Below are 15,471 nucleotides of genomic sequence, written 5' to 3'. Positions count from 1 at the left end.
TCCATAACATTGAGCCCAGTAATGAGCAGCTGAGGTAATCGCGATCACACTCGCAGCATACATTCACAATGCATGTTCAGTCTGGCGTGTTTTCAGTTCATGCCTTTGGAAGCTTAACTTTCATAGAAATGAATTTGAGAAGTTAAAACACTTACTTTGCTCAGCATAGGTCCTTTTAAATTAATGCCTGCAGCTGTGAGCTGAGCTGTGAGTGCAATCTCCCATCCTCATGCCTGGGTTAAAAAACATGGAAATAGCTCCCTCTGCTGGCTGTAGTCTTTAGCCTCTGGCCAAAAATTCCAAAGATGAAGCAAATATCGTCAATTTGCGTCATGGGAAGAATTTTTCTAGAAATAAAATGCATAAATCTCTTGTCTCAGGGGGATATGAGGGCGGGAAGCAAAATCATTTGAATATACTCCAGGGTTTCTACTGATACAAAGCCATATGCTAATCGCTGAAGTAACCCTTTAAAGGTGCCATGTGTAAAAATTGAGATAAAAATATCCAAAAAATGACCTACACGCATCAAAAGAATGAGAAGAAATAAGGGCGATGATGTCATTAAAAAAATGTCAAGTTATAGTGCTGCAGAGATATCAACCTTAATTAGCAGTAGCATTACTAGCCCCTGCCCGACAGGTATCGTAATACCAGTCTCGGCCATGGGAGGTGGTATGCGGGCAACATAACCACCAGCCAACCTGCAATACACAAATAACTCGAACGGCTTGTGGGCGTATTTGAACCTGATATCAATCGTGTGGAAAGTACAGCCCACTACTTCATTTCAGTTCAGGGAGGAGAGTGGACGGATGGCCGAAGCCCTTGGCCCCTTAAATGTATCTGATATGATAAAAATAGCTGCTTTACCTGACCGGAAAAAGCGGAAGTGCGGGCGCCCGGCGACTGTGTCCCGTCCCGTCATAATAAAAGTCCTGGTACTCGCGAGCCATTTAGAATAGACGCCCTCCAGTGGACGAAAAGTTGCATAGTGCACCTTTACGTATATATAATAGTATTGCTATATAGTGTAGAGTAAAAAAAAGGCTACCCACAATTAAGATTTTTCTTTTATGTATTTATTTTATTTATATTGTCAATGTAATTTATTTATAAGGTTTGGCATGCTGACCAGAATATATATATTTTTTAAATATATATTTTATTGACAAACATTATCTTTAAAACACTTTGACTTTGCATTTGCAGTCAGCAGAGCCAAATGTTATATTTCAGTTCTAGATTTTACTTTGGGTATTGACTGATGGAAAATTATATTGTGATAATTTTTGGGGGCCATATCGCCCAGCTCTTACTAGTTGTGACTACAAGCAATAACATGTGACTGTGGGCGCCCTCCTCTTCCTCTTTTCTTCTCTTACTCCATTTTTTTGTATATGTATGTGGTAGTGTAGACAGAGGAGGGGATGGTTTGAGAGAGAGAGAGAGAGAGAGAGAGAGAGAGAGAGAGAGAGAGAGAGAGAGAGAGAGAGAGAGAGAGAGAGAGAGAGAGAGAGAGAGAGAGAGAGAGAGAGAGAGAGAGAGAGAGAGAGAGAGAGAGAGAGAGAGAGAGAGAGAGCAAGTTGGGGGCTGCTCAAGGCTTCAGGCTGGGCTCTTTTGCTTTACAAAACAGTTTTTCCTCATTAGGCCTTCTGTTTCTACACTGTGCTGTTTACTTACAGCCCACTGCATATGTGTGAGTGTGAGAGTGTTTGATTTACTTACTATAATCAGGTCTGGCCTGATAGCTCTTGCATAGTCCACTTATGTTCATGCATCTCTCTTTCAACATATTTTGGGTTTATGACTTTTGGGAGTTTGATCATGCTACATAGTTAAACTGCTTCCTCAATTTTAGTTGCTGGAATCATAAGATATTAAATGATTGTGGTTGCTTAACGGTTCTTTTTAGTCCAACAGGTCTTTAATAGGGAGGAAGGAAGAATTAAGATTAAATACAGACGTTGACGTATATATATATATATATATATATATATATATATATATATATATATATATATATATATATATATATATATATATATATATATATATATAATATATTACATACATACATGTTTACATATACATTGCATGGACATTTTATATCTCTGTCCTTATTGTATATCAAACTTACACTACGCTTCTCTGCCCTTCTGCTCACCACAGCTGCGTTTATTTGATCAAACATGCATAATATTATGAAAAATAATATACAATTTTTAAAATTTAATGTATTCTTCTGATTGCAATTCTTTATTTCTATAATCATTACTCCAGCATTCAGTGTCACATGGTACTTCAGAAATCATTCTAATATGCAGATTTCTTTAGGTCGTCATGGAACATTTCTTTTTATCAATGTTTAAAATAATATATATATATATATATATATATATATATAGGCAAGTCAAGGCAAGTTTATTTGTATAGCACATTTCATACCCAATGGCAATTCAAAGTGCTTTACATAGAAATGAATAAAAATATTGGTAACATATCCATGAGAAAAAAGAATACCATGTGGACAAATAAAAAATTAAAAACAAGGATAGTTAAAACAGTTGTAAAGATAATAATAATATTAAAAAAAATATTATAATAATAATAACCAAAGATAAGAACAAAGGTAAACTAAAACAATTATAAAAAGAATAAAGAGATAAGATAGGGTGCAATCAGTCGGCCGTACAGTGGCTCAGAGCTCATTCAGTAAATGCACAGCTAAACAGATGTGTTTTGAGTCTGGATTTGAATGTGGCTACTGTTGGAGCACATCTGATCTGTTCAGGAAGCTGGTTCCAACTGCGGCTGGCATAATAGCTAAAGGCAGACTCTCCTTGCTTTGAGTGAACTCTTGGTATTTCTAACTGACTTGATCCTGATGTTCTGAGTGATCTGTTGGGTTTGTATTTAATCAGCATATCTGCAATGTATTGAGGTCCTAGGTCATTGAGTGATATATAAACAAGTAATAGTACTTTAAAATCGATCCTAAATGTAAAGACCTGAGGACTGGTGTGATATGGTCATATTTTCTGGTTCTGCTCACAATCCTGGCAGCAGCGTTCTGTATGAGCTGCAGCTGTCTAATGGTCTTTTTGGGAAGGCCGGTGAGAAGGCCATTACAATAGTCCACCCTACTGGTGATGAAAGCATGAACCAGTTTCTCTAAATCTTGCCTGGAAACAAAGCATCTAATTCTTGCAATATTTTTCAGATGATAGTATGCTGATTTAGTTATTGCTTTGACATGACTAATGAAACTCAGGTCTGACTCCAGAATCACACCAAGATTCCTGACTTGATTTTTTGTTATCAAACCTTTCACCTCAAGATATGCGTTCACCTTGAGAATTTTGTCTTTGTTTCCAAATGTAGTGATTTCAGTTTTGTCTTTGTTTAACTGAAGATAGTTTTGGCACATCCAGTTGTTAACTTCATCAATGCATTTGCACAGGGAGTCAATGGAGCTGTAGTCATTAGGTGACAGTGCTAAGTAGAGCTGGGTGTCGTCAGCATGGCTGTGCTAAGCAATATTGTTCTCTTTCATTATTTGGCTCAGTGGCAGCATATACAGGTTGAATAGAAGTGGTGCAAGAATTGACCCTTGTGGGACTCTGCATGTCATGGATGTCCACTCAGACTTATGGTCACCTATACTCACATAATAACCTCTCCCTTCTAAGTATGAACTGAACCATTTGAGGACCATCCCAGAAAGCCCGACCCAGTTTTCCAGCCTGCCAAGAAGTATGTTGTGGTCAACAGTGTCGAATGCAGCACTGAGGTCGAGTAGAACCAGAATTGATGTTTTGCCTGTATCAGTATTCAAGCGAATTTCATTTATAATCTTTATGAGCGCTGTCTCTGTGCTGTGATGCGGTCGGAAACCCGATTGAAAATGGTCAAAGAATCCGTTTGAGTTTAAGAATTTGTTTAGTTGATTGAAAACAACTTTTTCAATGATCTTGCCGATGAAGGGGAGATTTGAGATTGGTCTGTAGTTGCTCAATATGGAGTTATCCGGATTTCTCTTTTTCAGAAGAGGCTTAACTATTGCAGTTTTAAGGGACTTTGGAAAAGTCCCATAGAGAAGTGAGGAGTTTACCACTTCTAGGAGATCTGCTTCTAAATAGTTAAACACTTTTGGAAAAAAAGTGGGGAGTGCGTCAAGGGCGCAGGTTGATGTTTTAAGCTGCTGTACTGTGTCTTCCAAAAATTTACCGTCAATTGTTTCGAAATCAGACATACTAATTTTCTGAGGTTTTGGTCTGATCTGCCTGACCCCAGAGCAACTCAAGGATGAAATAAGTTTAAAGGGGGGGTGAAACACTCAGTTTTAGTCAATCTCATGTCAATCTTGATTACCTATAGGGTAGTATTGCATCCTTCATATTTCCGAAAAGTCTTTAGTTTTATTATATTTATAAAAGAAAGATAGGCTGTACCGAGTCTTTCCGGAAAAAAACGAGCGGATGGAGGCGCATCGTGTGGGCGGAGCTAAAGAATCACGAGCGCACGCAGCTTCTGCTTGAGAGCGTCTGAAAGCTGTGACATCCTCAAGCGTGGAGAAGAAAATGTTACTCTAATAAACCATGGCTATCAATCAAATTCAATTAATACAGATATGATCCAGAATCAGATCCGGAGGCTGAAATAAATTGAACAGGAGAAGCAACAACAGCAGGACGTCCGTCTCTGTGGTATGTACTGTATTTAGTGGCCTGTCAACATTTGTGTGTGTTTACTCGTGGTTTATGATGACATGATTTGGTTTATGGACTAGTGTATGCGACTAAACCTTAGCAGTAGCAAGCAAAACAGTTTTGCACGTCAGATAGTGTATAAAAAAACATTGCAGTAGCGCATTTGAAGAAGCACGCTTTGTGAGAACGTCCCCTAGGTTTATGTTTGGGTGGTTTTACAATAAACAAACTGACACATATAGTGGTCAGCTAAACAAATGTATTTAAACACACACCATAGATCGCATGCTCCATTGATAAATTAACTAACATTATACACGATCGTGTTGTTTACTGATAATTACTTACACGACGATAGCCAACAACATAGACATTTGAAGCAGTTTTACTCAGCGCCTGCTTCCACAGCAGGACCGTAAACCTTTATCGCTGGGACCGCTCCTTCAAAAACACACTTCTTTGGTAACTGTTGATTTCGTGAAGTCCTGTGACAGCAGTGACCGTGGAGATCAACTTTTGCGACACGACTGAAGCGTTATGTTGTGATGTTTCCTGTCATTTGTGCGGTCAAATCGGTTCAAATTCAGTGCTGCAGGAATGCTAAGCGGGCGCGTTAAAGTCGCTTGACGTCACCCATAGGAATAAAGTGGAGCGTGGTGCGACAGAAGTGTTGCGCTGACAAGTGGATCTGCACCTTGAGAGCAGTGTAAATGGGAGTCGTGCATTTGCTCTCTCGCTCTGGTTCGTGCGCGCACCCTTCTGGGAGAAGAGCCGTATGGCCCATACAAGGACATTCCGCCTTGTTGACGTCAAGCGGACTCGTACTCGAAAAAAACTCTCTGAAACTTATGAGAAACTGGAAGGAGTATTTTTTTTACACAGAAATACTCCATCAAACATCCAACTTAGTTTTTGAAACTTTGTCCAAGTCTTTAACAGGTTAAAAAGCTCAGTATGCATGAAACAGCATTTCCACCCCCCCCCCCCCCCCCAAAAAAAAGAACAGCATTTATTTGAAAAGTTTTAGTAACATTATAAATGTCACTTTTGATACTTTTGAATGCATACTTGCTAAATAAAACTATTAATAATAAAATCTTTTGAAAAAATCTTACTGACCCAAACTTTTTGACGGTGGTATATTTGAATTGGATAAGAAACAAGACATAGTTGATACTTAAATGAGATATCCATTATCAGTTATCCAAGAGCAACCCCTGAACAATACAGATTTCCTCTGGGTGTGTTCCTGTGTTAGAGAGAGCAAATTAACAGCTCACACACCACCTCCATCTCCATGTGGATTCACCAGAGATGCTCCCACACACTCCCACATACACACTGTCATCTCCACTGGTGCAGTGGGATAAAAATGTAATGAAATAATCTTTGTCCATATTAGTTAATTATTCCCAGCTCTCTGGGTGAAACCTGAGCACATTTAACAGACACAAAAGCTCTGTTACACAACCTAGTGAGAGCTGCCTCACTGCCTACATTGGTGGCATTCTTACCATCATGTAACCTCTTAGTTAAAAGGAAGGTACAACCCAAAATGGAAATTCTGTCAATATAATTACCCTTATGATTTGCTTTAATTTGCGTACATCAGAAAATCTTCTAAATATCTTTTGTTCCACAGAAGAAGAAAAAATTACAAAGGTTTGGAATAAATGAGGGTGAGTAAATGATGACATAATTTCAATTTTTGGGTGAACAGTCCTTTTATCTGGTTTGTAATATTCTACATAGGCAGCAACTATGTGTGCCTGCCACACACATACTGTGGCACTCTTTACACTAAAAGCTTAATTTATTAGAAAAGATAACATGTTGCTAATCCAACAGTAGTATACAGTGGGGGAAAAAGTATTTAGTCAGTCAACAATTGTGCAAGTTCTCAAACTTAAAAAGATGAGAGAGGTGTGTACTTTTCATCATAGGTACACTTAATCTGAAGGTTCAAAAATCCCAGGACCACACGGGGGTCCTATTGAATGACCTGCAGAGAGCTGGGACTAAATTAACAAAGGCTACCATCAGTAACATACTACACCACCAGGGACTCAAATCCTGCAGTGCAAGACATGTCCCCATGCTTAAGCCAGTACATGTCAGTGCCCATCTGAAGTTTGCTATTTGCTGAAGTATAAGCACTTGGATGATCCAGAAGAGGATTGGGAGAATGTCCTATGTCTGATGAAACCAAAATACAACTTTTGATAAAAACTTAATTTGTCGTGTTTGGAGGAGAAATAATGCTGAGTTGCACCATACCTAGTGTGAAACATGGGGGGTCATGCTTTAGGGCTGTTTTTCTGCAAAGGAACCAGGACGGCTTGACAATGGTCCCAAACACACCGCCCGGGCAACAAAGGATTGGCTTCGTAAGAATCATTTCAATGTCCTGGAGTGGCCTAGCCAGTTTCCAAATCTCAACCCCATAGAATATCTTTGTAGGGAGTTGCCCAGCGATAGCCCCGGGGGGGGGAAAAAACTGCTCTAGAGGAGATCTGCATGGAGGAATGGACCAAACTACCAGCAACAGTGTGTAAAAACCTTGTAGCGATTTACAGAAAACGTTTGACCTGTGTCATTGCCAACAAAGGGTACATCAAGTATTGAGATTAACTTTTATTATTGAGCAAATACTTATTTTCCACCATAATTTGCAAATAAATTCTATAAAAATCAGACAGTGTGATTTTTCTGGATTGTTTTTTTTCTCATTCTGTCTCTCATAGTTAAAGTGTACCTTTGATGAAAATTACAGGCCTCTCTCATCTTTTTAAGTGGGAGACTTTGCACAATTGGTTGCTGACTAAATACACAAAAATGGATAGAAAGATTCTTTTATTATGACCCTAAACATTTTTATCAATTCTTTTCAGCATTTATTTGTAACTCCTACTTGGAGTACAACCCCCCCCCCCCACCTCAAAAAAAAAAAAAAAAGGCAGACTGCTTTATTAATTTAGCTATTTAAAACAGGAGCCTTAAAATGCTGCTTCAATAGGCAGCATGTTGGAACAGAGCAACACACTGCCCTTGTTTTCCAGTGCGTCATTTTGGACATTGCTTATTCTGGCAACATTCACACCTGCTGAGTGAGGCCTTTTAGCTTTCTGCTGTGTGGACCTTTAGTATTTCACCATATTATATCACACACACGCTGCTCACAAATCTAGCAAAAGAATAATGGCTTTATTTGCAGAATGCTCAGATGAGTTTGCTTACATTACATTTAGTTCATACTCGCGGCCACTGATGTCTGGTGTCTTTCTTCTGCCATTAGGAAGGTGTTGTGATGGATGAAGTACAGTTTTTTTGTGCTCCAATTCACTCACAATTCACTGCTTTTATTCTCTCATAGGTGGAGTGTGGAACCAAAGACAGCCCAGTGCTGGATTCCCGAAGGACAGCTAGAGATCACAGACCCTTGAGGTGAAGGAGGGTGCATGGATCGCTTAAGGACAAAGACTTCTGCCTACCTCTGGTTGGGCGTGGTCTTCGTGGCAACAACCTTCCTCTGTGCAGAGGCACGAGTCACGCCAAGCCCGCCCCCCCTGAATAACACTGCATGCTTCGAGGAGACGGGCCGATGCCAACCTGGTATCATCTTACCCATATGGTACCCCGAGGACCCTTCCATGGGTGACAAGATCGCAAGGGTCATTGTGTACTTCGTGGCAATGATCTACATGTTCCTGGGGGTGTCAATCATTGCAGATCGCTTCATGGCCGCCATTGAGGTCATCACCTCCCAGGAAAAGGAAATCATCATCAAGCGTCCAAATGGTGAAACGACAACCACGACAATCCGTGTGTGGAACGAGACCGTGTCCAACCTCACGCTTATGGCCTTGGGCTCCTCCGCCCCTGAGATCATGCTTTCGGTCATTGAGGTTTGCGGACACGATTTCCATGCCGGCGAACTTGGCCCATCCACCATTGTAGGCAGCGCGGCCTTCAACATGTTTGTGATCATCGGCCTGTGCGTGTCGGTGATTCCAGAGGGGGAGGTCCGGAAGGTGAAACATCTGCGTGTGTTTTTTGTGACGGCAGCATGGAGCGTGTTTGCCTACATCTGGCTCTACATGATCCTGGCCGTGTTCTCGCCCAACGTAGTCCAAGTATGGGAAGGGCTACTCACCTTGGCGTTCTTCCCCATCTGTGTCATTCTGGCTTGGGTTGCCGACCGCCGCCTGCTCTTCTATAAGTTCATGCACAAGAAATATCGCACGGACAAGCACAGAGGCGTCATTATTGAGACGGAGGGTGACCGATCCAAAGGCATTGAAATGGATGGAAAGATGATGAATTCTCATTTTGTTGATGGCGGAGCTGCTAGTAACTTGATGGGCCTGATTGAAGGCAAGGAGGTGGATGAGTCTCGCAGAGATATGATCCGTATCCTAAAGGACCTGAAGCAGAAACACCCAGAGAAGGAGCTGGACCAGCTAGTGGAGATGGCCAATTACTATGCACTCTCACACCAACAGAAAAGCAGAGCGTTTTATCGTATCCAGGCTACGAGGATGATGACTGGTGCCGGAAACATTCTCAAGAAGCATGTGGCTGAGCAGGCCAAACGCAGCACTAGTGTTCAAGAAGTTCACGTAGAAGAACCTGAGGAGTTTGTGTCTCGCATTGCGTTCGAACCCGCCATTTACCAGTGTCTGGAGAACTGTGGGGCTGTTCTACTCTCAATAGTGCGTAAAGGTGGCGACATCGCTAATACAATCTATGTGGATTATAAAACTGAGGACGGCTCGGCAAATGCCGGTGCGGACTATGAGTTCACCGAGGGCACGGTGGTGTTCAAACCTGGTGAAGTTGTCAAGGAAATCACTGTTGGCATCATCGATGATGACATCTTTGAGGAGGATGAGCATTTCTTTGTGCGGCTCAGTAATGTGCGTGTTCTGGAGACAGAGGATGAGGTGCTGTCGCCCAGTAGCCTGCCGTACCCAAAGGCCTTGTTAGGATTCCCCGCTGTTGCCACAGTTACCATCCTCGATGATGACCACGCAGGCATCTTCACTTTTGAAAGCGAGTCCATGCACGTGAGTGAGAGTGTGGGCATCATGGAAGTGAAAGTGCTGCGGACATCAGGAGCGAGAGGGACAGTCATCATTCCTTTCCGCACAATGGAGGGACTCGCTAAAGGCGGCGGAGAGGACTTTGAGGACGCCTACGGTGAGCTAGAGTTCAAAAACGACGAGACCTGGTAAATATGCTTTATTTTAATTCATATATTTCCCCTTTTTTCAAGGCCAGAGGGTAGAGAGCATGGGAATTATAAATATCAAAGATATAAAGTCTCTCCAAATATTATTTGGAGACTTTTGGATACATTTTGAAATGTCATTGCAATAAATGTCAAACTGTTATTGCAAAATGTCAAACCAAGTGTCATTTGAAAACAGATGATTATAAAGCTAACTAACTTAAAAATTTGACAACAAGAACAAATTAAAATACTTTTTAAGTCTTTTTAAGGTTAGGATTTATAGTGTAGTATTCATGGGATTTAAACAATACAACTATTGTTTTATTACTTAAAACCTATGAATACTACACTATAAACCCTAATGTTCAAAATACTTAATTGAATTGAGTAGGGCCAACTTAAATGAAACAAATTAAGAACTTTCTTTGTCTTTTTAGATCACAAAACTGACACAATTTAAGTAATCTGAAGTGTTTCATTGGTTTGATTTTTCTGTAATGTAGACAAACTTAAATAATTTAGACAAACTTAAAAGTATGCTTTGCCGTGGAACTCGAAAGTGAGACTAAATGCTAAAATTCAGTGTTATAATATATATTTGGTGCAGGATTAATGTTAAGTGAGGAATTGAATAATGTTAAATGTTTTGCTATTCTAATATAAAAGAGTTTCTGTTCTCTAATGATGGGTTTTTTGTAGGGTTACCATCATGGTGACAAGTGACAAGCATGAGCTTGGTTTGAGAACATATGTTAAATGTATTATATTACTGTACTCATTTAGTAATTGCTTGCTAATGCTATTAAAGCATTGTGTTACCATTTAGTATGTTAGCATATTTTGAATTAGCTAGTTAAAGCTGGCCAAATTTCCACTACTTAACTTTATTTAATATATATATAATAGTTATACAATAAAATATTAAATAACGTTTTGCTTTAAAAAAAAACTTTTGCTTAACTAAACTTCAAATTTCTTAACTTAAAATGTATTGATTTTGATAACTGATTACCTTATTTTTGAGTTTTCTGAAATGCTTTGTTTGAAAAGTGTATTTGCATTATATTTATTTTAAATAAATCCCTCTACAGTTTGCTATTTTGTTTTGAATTGTTAGGACATTCACACATTGCAAGTGTCCAAGTGCCCACTGTAAGGATGCATGCTTGTATTTGAGGAGTTAAGAGTGGTGGATTTAGGGTTGAGACCTATGAATGTTGAGTTACTCATGCTGTATTATAATGGCTATATTAGAAGTTATGTATGGATATGTATGGAGGACTAACCCTGCATAAATTAATAGTAAATGAATGAATGAATGAATGAATGAATGAATAAATAAATAAATAAATAAATATACACATATGTATACACAAATAAATAAAAAAATAGATAAATAAATGTGATATTAAGAAAATAAATAACATAATAAACGACTCGATAATATAAATATGATTGTTTAATCAAATAAAAATTTGTATTATCTATCTGTTAACTTGTATTTATTTGTTAATTAATTTTAACATGTATATTTATTTTTACAATATATTTTTTATTTTTATGTTCATTTATTGTTTTACATTTATTTATGCCCACATGTATTTATTTTTACATTTATTGATCGATTGATTCATTCCTTTTTATTTTTCCTTGTGCAACATGGAAATGGGGAGGGCGGTCCTTGTGTAGCTGCAGCGAATCATTGGTTGGGAGCTCACCACAGTCTACGAAGCTCACGCACAGAATCATCAGACTAGCTGAGGAGAGTTATCAGTAAATGACGGCCACATAGTTCTTTCACAGACAGACACCAAAATTATCAATGTTTCCAACCATTGAGAGATGCGTTTCAATGGTACTTATCGGAAGAAAGTGCTATGTCATCCCACCCGATGACCATCTGACTCACACAGGTTTTGAATGTGCTGGGACATACAGTATTTGGCAGAGTGTCTATTAATTATTGCGGTGACATTTCAGTCTGTACTTAAAGTATTTGAACACCCTGCTATTTTGCAAGTTCTCCCACTTGGAAATCATGGAGGGGTCTGAAATTTTCATCGTAGGTGCATGTCCACTGTGAGAGACATTTAAAAAAAATATCCAGAAATCACAATATATGATTTTTTAAAACTATTTATTTGTATGATACAGCTGCAAATAAGTATTTGAACACCTGTCTATCCGCTAGAATTCTGACCCTTAAAGACCTGTTAGTCTGCCTTTAAAGTGTCCACCTCCACTCCATTTATTATCCTAAATTAGATGCACCTGTTTGAGGTCGTTAGCTGCATAAAGACACCTGTCCACCCCATACAATCAGTAAGAATCCAACTACTCACATGACCAAGACCGAAGAGCTGTCCAAAGACACTAGAGACAAAATTGTACACCTCCACAAGGCTGGAAAGGGCTACGAGGAAATTGCTGAGCAGCTTGATGAAAAAAGGTCCACTGTTGGAGCAATCATTAGAAAATGGAAGAAGCTAAACATGACTGTCAATCTCCCTCGGACTGGGGCTCTATGCAAGATCTCACCTCGTGGGGTCTCAATGATCCTAGGAAAGGTCAGAAATCAGCCCAGAACTACACGGGAGGAGCTGGTCAATGAACTGAAAAGAGCTGGGACCACCGTTTCCAAGGTTAATGTTGGTAATACACCAAGACGTCATGGTTTGAATCATGTATGGCACGGAAGTTTTTCTGCACATGGGACTGTATTAAGGAGAGGATGACCGGGGCCATGCATTACGCGATTTTGGGGAACAACCTCCTTCCCTCAGTTAGAGCATTGAAGATGGGTCAAGGCTGGGTCTTCTAACATGACCCGAAGCACACAGCCAGGATAACCAAGGAGTGGCTCTGTAAGAAGCATATCAAGGTTTTGGCGTGGCCTAGCCAGTCTCCAGACCTAAACCCAATAGAGAATCTTTGGAGGGAGTTCAAACTGTGTTTCTCAGCGACAGTCCAGACACATGACTGATCTAGAGAAGATCTGTGTGGAGGAGTGGACCAAAATACCTCCTGCAGTGTGTGCAAACCTGCTGAAAAACTACAGGAAACGTTTGACCTTTGTAATTGCAAACAAAGGCTACTGTACCAAATATTAATATTGATTTTATCAGGTGTTCAAATACTTATTTGTAGCTGTATCATACAAATAAATAGTTAAAAAAAATCATACATTTTGATTTCTGGATATTTTTTTTTAGATTATGCCTCTCAAAGTGGACATGCACCTAAGATGACCATTTCAGACCCCTTCATGATTTCCAAGTGGGAGAACTTGCAAAATAGCCGGGTGTTTAAAAACTTATTTTCCTCACTGTAACCCTCCTAAAACATTGATAAGCACATCTAATTTTAAAAACAGTCATTTGATGCGTTTTTTTTCGGCGAGTCTGATGGCACTACTATAAGTACTATTGGAACTTATCTCATATATCAATGGGTCAAACTGTTGGAAACATTGATAATTTTGGTGTCTGTCTGTGAAAGAACTATGTGGCCGTCATTTACTGATAACTCTCCTCAGCTAGTCTGATGATTCTGTGCGTGAGTTCGTAGACTGTGGTGAGCTCCCAACCAATGATTCGCTGAAGCTACACAAGGACCGCCATGTTGCACAAGGAAAAATAAAAATAAATGAATCAATCGATCAATGACTGTAAAAATAATAATTACATGTGGGAATAAATAACTGTAAAAAAATAAATGAACGCATAAATAAATAAATAAATTTAAAAATAAATGTAAAAATAAATATTAAAATAAATGTTAACGAATAAATATAATGTATAAATATATATTTTTTATGAAAGCAGAAAATAATAAATTAGGGAAAGATAATACAACATTTTATTTGATTAAAAATTAATCATATTTATTTTATCAAGTCGTTTATTCTGTTATTTATTTTCCTATTATCACATTTATTTATCTATTTATCTGTTTATTAATTTACATATGTGTATATTTATTTATTTATTTATTTACTATTTCATTTATTAATTTCTGCAGAGTTGGTCCTCCATACACATGTGCCCTGTCTGCTTTGTAAATCTTTTGTGACTACCAATATGAGTGATATGCAATTGAATCACTTGTTCATAATTTTTTTGTCTCTGATTTAGCACGTACACACACTTACTCCATTGAGGTTTCTGAGATTTCTTTCAGGAATGTTGGTGTATAATTAATGCAGTTCATTCATGTGAGATTTGAAAGAGATCCAGTAATACAGTAACACACAGACCAGATACAAACACACGCACAGACACACGGGTGCACACACACACACACACACACACACACATATAGAGAGAGACCGAGAGAGACGTGTGGAGTGCTGGTCCAGATATGCTGCTGGGTATTAATAGTCCTGTAAGAATATTCACAGCATATTCCACATGACACTCCAACCCACCCACGGTCTATATGTAAGAGTATGTGAGTAGCTGACACATGCCCATGGACTTTTTTCCATTTTAAATTAACTTCAAGAGTTTTGGTTTGAATCTATTTATATGTAAGGGAATGTGTATGTCTTAGGTCACTAAATGTTTCATGATTTTTAATCATGTTTTTTCCCCATTTTAAGTGGTCTTGTTGTGGTGAGACCAATGAATTTTTAAACCCCAAATATTGCATGCAGTCTTTGAATTAATATGAGATCATAAAACATGCATCATAATGAATAAAATAGTTTGAATGGAGTGTAGCATGTCACATTGGAGGACATTTCAACGATACCAAAATATTTAATGTCAACTACCCGTGTGCTGTGTGCATTACCCAGAATGTTAATGGAAAAATGCCATTCATCCCCATGAAATGACTGTTTAAAAATATTAGTGTTTTAAATCTCTTTCACTAAGAGAAAATTCAGTTCCTTGATTGCGATTGAAAGTCAGCTCATGTAAACCCCAGATCGGTTTAGATAACGTCTCATGTAAACAGTCCACTAAATCTTTCAATCGGAATTATTTTAATCGGAATGACCAAAAAGTGTGGATGTAAACGTGGCTACAGAGGTCCCTAGAAAATACTAATCCCGTGCGAATAGGGCTTTAAATAGAAAGCGGAGCGTGTTTTGAAATCGGCCATCACTATATAAGTCATTATTTTGTTTTGTTTTTTAGCGCACAAAAACTATTTTCGTTGCTTCATAAAATTATTGTAGAACCACTGTAGTGAAATGGGCTTTGTAATGACATCTTTAGTGCCATGAGAGAGGAAACGACATTGGTGTCAATGGAGGCCTTTCTGAGTCATCGGATTTCAACAAAAATATCTTCACTTGTGTTCCGGAGGTCTTACGGATCGGGAACGACATGAGTAATTAATGACAGAATTTTCATTTTTGGGTGAACTAACCCTTAAAATTTAGGTCTCCATGAGGAAACAAGCTTAGAAATCATACAGAATGAGTTTTTTTGTTTTTTGAAAATGTAAAAATGCAGAAAGATTTGAGTGATGGGTAGGGTTAGTGTAAGGGGAGCGAATATACAGTTTATACAGTATAAA

At 38.7% G+C, this 15,471-nt stretch overlaps 1 protein-coding gene across 4 annotated transcripts in view; it reads left to right on the top strand.

The window, feature by feature from the left end:
* slc8a3 (solute carrier family 8 member 3) overlaps positions 1-15,471 on the top strand; it is a 94,200-nt gene that overhangs the window by 32,535 nt on the left and 46,194 nt on the right. For all 4 annotated transcript variants that reach the window (XM_067420894.1, XM_067420895.1, XM_067420892.1 and 1 more), the window contains one exon: positions 8,086-9,942. In XM_067420894.1, the coding sequence (XP_067276995.1) occupies positions 8,171-9,942 (1,772 nt within the window). In that variant the 5' untranslated portion in view covers positions 8,086-8,170. The remainder of the gene's footprint in view (positions 1-8,085; positions 9,943-15,471) is intronic.

Source organism: Pseudorasbora parva, chromosome 17 (assembly GCF_024679245.1).
Source record: "Pseudorasbora parva isolate DD20220531a chromosome 17, ASM2467924v1, whole genome shotgun sequence".
Classification (NCBI taxonomy): Eukaryota; Metazoa; Chordata; class Actinopteri; order Cypriniformes; family Gobionidae; genus Pseudorasbora; species Pseudorasbora parva.
Note: the sequence above shows the minus strand (reverse complement) of the source record. Positions and strands in the feature narration are given on the sequence as shown.